This window comes from Myotis davidii, unplaced genomic scaffold (assembly GCF_000327345.1).
Source record: "Myotis davidii unplaced genomic scaffold, ASM32734v1 scaffold223, whole genome shotgun sequence".
Classification (NCBI taxonomy): domain Eukaryota; kingdom Metazoa; phylum Chordata; class Mammalia; order Chiroptera; family Vespertilionidae; genus Myotis; species Myotis davidii.
Window position 1 is genome coordinate 2288744 of NW_006294609.1, and position 5342 is coordinate 2294085.

The 5342-nt window shown below is 56.3% G+C and overlaps 1 protein-coding gene across 1 annotated transcript in view; it reads right to left on the reverse strand.

The window, feature by feature from the left end:
• Positions 1–5342, reverse strand: part of HIP1R (huntingtin interacting protein 1 related) — a 17884-nt gene that overhangs the window by 9999 nt on the left and 2543 nt on the right. The window contains exons 3-8 of the mRNA XM_006768974.2: positions 4238–4380; positions 3948–4004; positions 2776–2856; positions 2308–2384; positions 1956–2017; positions 740–753 (exon numbers count right to left, since the gene is read on the reverse strand). Coding sequence (XP_006769037.1) covers positions 740–753; positions 1956–2017; positions 2308–2384; positions 2776–2856; positions 3948–4004; positions 4238–4380 — 434 coding nt within the window. The remainder of the gene's footprint in view (positions 1–739; positions 754–1955; positions 2018–2307; positions 2385–2775; positions 2857–3947; positions 4005–4237; positions 4381–5342) is intronic.

Below are 5342 nucleotides of genomic sequence, written 5' to 3' on the forward strand. Positions count from 1 at the left end.
GAGCACAGGGAGCCAGGAGACACAGGCAGAGCTGACGGGAGCCTAGTGACAGCCCTGGTGTGGAGAGTCTCATGGCATCATCACAGAAGCCTGGGGGTGCCGTCCTGGGGAGCTTGGCTTTCCCACTCGCAACTGGGCAGTGAGATTCTGTCCCTCAGGTACCAGTGGGCTCCTTACATCTAGAACGGGAGCGCCGTGCGCTGTGGCTGCTCCAGACTGAGGCCAGTGCTCCCTCAAACTAGGGTGACAAGGTCGGGCAAATGGGATCCAGCTCAGCCTGGCCAGGCTTTCCCCAAGAGCCTCAGGGTGGCCCTGGGAGCAGCTGCAGCAGCAGAGTCAGGACGCGGCTCTGTAAAACCCGTGACCCCAAACTTGTGCCCAGTGCCAACCTCCCTGGACCCTGACAATCTAGCCTTTCATCAGATCATCCAAGTAGGAGGGACAAGGACAAACATGAGGCTGCCCACCCCCAAGCCCCTCCTCTGGGCAGAGACGACAAGTAGGCAGCCCGCCAGGACGGAGAGCCGCCAGAGCGCCCACACGGGACACAGACCCGGGACACTGCTCCAGACGGGCAGGCCCCAGCTCTGAGTCCTCCTGTCACCTTGCCTGCGCTGGGACCACTGGCGAACCTCCATGTGACACGAGAATGCCCAGGAGGGAGGGGACGAGAAGGCTGGAGCTAAGTGCTGACCCTCGCCTTTTTAAAACTTAACTTTTAATTCCATGTCAAGTACATTTTCCTTGTAAAAACTGAGAACACCCGTGAAGTTCGATTTGGGGTTTTTCTGAGACACAGCCATTTCTCCACTGAGGGGCGCTCAGGACGTTCCCATCTTTGGCTGCTATAAACCAAGCAGCAAGGAGCAACTCCCGGGTGGGCAACGCCCCCGCACCTCCCGCCAGGAGACGCTGCCAGGATGCCCTTCTCTGTGCTTCATTAAGACATCACTGGCCTGGGGGCTTTCTCCACCTTCCCTGGTGGGGACCCCTGTCCTCTCCACACTCAGCCCCCACCCTGGCCAAGAGCAGCACAGGGGTGGGGACAGCAGGACTCAGCTCCTACATGACACATTTCTGCCAGGGTCCAGGCTGGCAGCCATGGCCCTGGACACATGCCCTAGTTGGGTCCTGGGCAGGGCCACCCTCCTGGGCACGGAGGTTCAACGCCAAGCTGCCCACAGGCCCACCCAGACCGGGAAGCCAGGAGGCTGCCCAGACACACCTCTTCCTAACTCCCGATTTTCCCTTAAAAAGGCATTTGGGCAGAGACGACAAGTAGGCAGCCCGCCAGCATGAGTCACCCACAAGTTATTCTGAAGCTGTGGCCCACAACAATCACCTCTGCGGCCCTGGGAAGGGGACCCTGAGGCTTCCTGTCCAAAGGCTGCCAGTCCCTGGGCGGGGAAGTCCAACACGACTCAGGGGCCTTTTATAGCAGAACATGGGCAAGATGACCCAAACTAACTCTCTGGGGCGGGAGCTCCTGGTGGCCCCGCCCTGGAACAGGAGTGGGTTCATGTGGTGGCAGGAACAGCAGATCTCACACCGGCCCCTGGAACTATCCCCAAAATTAACCAAAAAAAAAAAGAAAAATAGGGATTTTTTTTTTCATAACAAGTATGTCATTTATGTTAATAGGTAATGAGCTTATCATGACTACTTCTAATTAGCTTCTCAACTTCTCATTTCTGATCCAGTCCATGCCAGTCCACATACGCCCCCTGGGGCTCTGGCTGGACCTCGGGCCGCGCTCGCGGTGAGGGGATGGGCGGTGGGGCTCACAGGAGTGCAGCCTGAATGGGAGCTGGACCGGGCAGTGGGAGAGGCGGCTGCAGTCCTGGATGGGCCCCTGGGCAGCGCAGGCAGGAATGGGAAGCCAGTCTAGTCTGGCTCACAGAGGCACCCCTGATTCCTAGTCTCCAGGTTCCCACACCTGATCCCTCCTGGCTCACCTGATTCAGACAGTTTCAGCTCACAGTCCATGTAATCGAACATCTCCACAGTGAGCTGGAAGCTGCGGGGGAGGCGAGAGGGTTGAGAGAGCGTGGTAGGAGGCATGCCCCTGGGAGACCCCTCCACAGTTCATCAACACGCCTTTGCACAGCACAACGGCCCTTCGGCCAAAAACACCTAATTCCAAACAAATCCCATCCCCTCAATGTTATCTTCATCTCCAGGGAACATGACCTTTGGCCCGAGAGAGCCACTGACACGTGGGAGCCTGGAGACTTTAGGGACAAACAGGGAAATCGAGGGAGGAGAAGGAAACGGCGCCAGGCCACTCCGCCTTCTGGAGAGACTCACATGTCGTTGATGTCAGTCCCAGCTGCCTTCTCCAGCACCTCGTCTGTCACCTCGAGGCCCGCAGGAAACTGGGGGTGCTGCAAAGAGGACACCCTATTCAACAGCAGGCCCAGAGCCAGTTCTAACTTCTGAGGGAGGGGAAGAGGCTGGAGAAGCCCCCGACCTGTGGAGCTGCCCTCTGCCCGGGGTGCTGGCTGAGGAGGGACTGGGAGGGACCGGAGACCAAGGACAGAAGATGGGACACCTCCCGCCAGGGCGAAGAGGCTGCTCGGACCCAAGGGCAAGGCCAAAACCACCTCCAGTGTCCGCAGAAAACACGTCAAGAGGCACTGACTTCTGGGAACCCCGCATCCCCGTGTCCCCTTGGATTAGGTTGGGACAGAACAGGACCTGCCCTCCACCAGTCCCAGGACATCAGGAAGGAAATCCCAGGGCCCCTCCACCCCACGACCCTCCCGAGGACACCACCTTGAGGTGGAAGGAGATCTTGGTCAGCAGGAGTTTGGTGTAAACATTGACCAGCTGTCCGTACCGATCGTGCAAATGGCCCTGTGAAGGGAGGAGCTGGATCAGCGCCCACTGCCCAGGAAAGTGCCCGAGAGTCCCATAGGCCCTGGCACGCCACGGGGCAGATCAGGGCGCTGAGGTGGGACAACACCAGGTGACAGCCGAGTGTCACTCCTTCACCCACCAATCACTTATTCACTCAACAAACGTTAACCAGCCAAAGGCGACTGACTCTTTTCCTGGGAACCTCCACCAATGCCCTTTGTCAAAAACTCTTTCATTTTGCTTTTTTAATCATACTCCTTGCCAGTCTTGCCAAAGCAACTCCTGTGACAAGAGCTCCTTGTCTAGGCAGCAGGCCAGTCCTGGGTTGAGATACTTTATGACAATGCTTGCAGCAGACCGGGAGGCACACTCCACAGGCGCGTGTCTATGTCCTCCCAGGTGCCTCCTCTGTCACCTCCTAACACTGCTTCCCCGTGGCCACGCCAGCTGGACGTGCGTCTGCACATGGCGCCCTGCTGCCGTTTTCCTGACTTCCGGTGAAACACAGCGGCCCGGGCTCCTGCGGCCCTGGCTCCAGGGGCGCCCTGCCTGGCGGGGCTCTAGCATTGCTCCCAGGGGACAAAGAGGCCAGAGGTTCTCTCTCCACCCCCGATTCTGGAGGGTGCAGGGGGGGACCTAGATGACCAGCTCCCGGGCTCTCAGACTTGCCCGTGAATAAGAATCTTCTGGGAGCTTCCCGAGCACACAGATTCCAATCTGAGATTCTACAGCAGCCAGTCTGGGGGTCCAGGAGCCTGCACCCCTCCCACGGGCTCTAACCGCCACCATGACCGCCCAGAACGGGCACTGCTGCGTTTCCTGACTCAGGGCCTGAGGGGCTGGAGGCACCTAGTCATGCCGTTGGAACTTCCTGTACCAGGTCTTCTAGAGCAAGGCTGCAACGCCCCCACTGTCACCCCAGAAGGCATCACTCTAACTTCTGCTCTGAGAGGACGAAGAAAGACACCGTCACAGGGCCCTGCCGTTGCTCCGCCCTGAGTGCTGAGGACTCGAACACCAAGCAGGCCCACGGCTGGACTCTGTGGAGGGTGAGAGATGGGGGCCACCAAGCTCGCCTCTGCACCTACCCATAGCTCCCCAATCTCCCGGATGTTGCTCCGGTACCGCTGGCAGTCATGCAGGACCTGCAGACAGGGGGACAAGGGAGGAGGCTAGAGATCCAGGGCTGGCAGGAGGGCCCAACACACTGACCCGTGCTGGCGGCACGCTGAGGGCGAGGCTGGGAAGGGGCAGGTAGAGGGCAGCAGGCGTGGCGGACAGAGTCTCTCATTTCAAAGGGACACTCCCTGCCTCCCCTGGGCACCACAGTGGCTGGAACAGGAGACCCTCTGGGGACCAGTGAACAGAGGCTACTCACGTTGGGGTGCCCATCTCGAAGAACCTTGTGGAGGACATGGCAGAATTTCCAGCTGAGGATGGAGCTGCTGGGAAGCGGCAGGCCGATAGCATAGGACCAGAAGGTGAAGGCCCCCTTTTCATGGTGAGTGCCCAGAATGATGCCTACCAGCGTCAAGGCCAAGTGCAGCATGCAGAGACCAGCGTGGGGAAGGCCGGGGGCACTTGGTGACGCCCATCCCACAGCTGCTGAGCCCCTCCCCACACCCACCACGGTTCACAAAGAGCTCAGCAAAGGTCAAGAAAAAGGGCAATGCCTTAGCCAGTTTCTCTCAGTGGATAGAGTGTCGGCCTGCAGACTGAAGGGTCCCAGGTTCGAGTCTGACCAAGGACATGTACCATGGTTGCAGGCTCCTTCCTGGCCCGGGCCTTGGTAAGGGTGCATGCAGGCGGCAACCGATTGACATGTTTCTCTCACATCGATATTTCTGTCTTTCCCTCTCTTTTCCAGTCTCTCTAAAAATCAATGGAAAAATATCCTCAGGTGAGGATTTAAAAAAAAAAAGTATTAAAAAAACAATCCTATTTATCATTGCATCAAAAAAATTAAGATACCTAAGAATACACTTAACTAAGGAGGTAAAAGACCTGTACTCAGAAAACCACAGGACACTGAAAAAAAAAGACAGAGGAAGACATAAACAGATGGAAGGACATATCATGTTCATGGAATGGTAGAATCAACATCATTAAAATGTCCATACTACCCAAAGTAATCTACAAATCCAATGTATTCCCCATTAAAATACCAACGGCATATTTCACAGACCTAGAAGGAACTCTCCAAAAATTCATCTGGAATAAAAAAAGACCCCGAATGGCCGCAGCAATCCTGAGAAAGAACAAAGTAGGAGGTATCTCAATACCAGATATCAAGCTGTATTGCAAAGCCACTGTTCTCAAAACAAGAACAGACATATAGACCAATGTACTAGAATAGAGAACCCATAAATAGACCCAAACCACTATGCTCAATTAATATTTGACAAAGGAGGCAATAGCATACAATGGAATCAAGACAGTCTCTTCAATAAATGGTGCTGGGAAAGTTGGACAGAAAAAGTCCC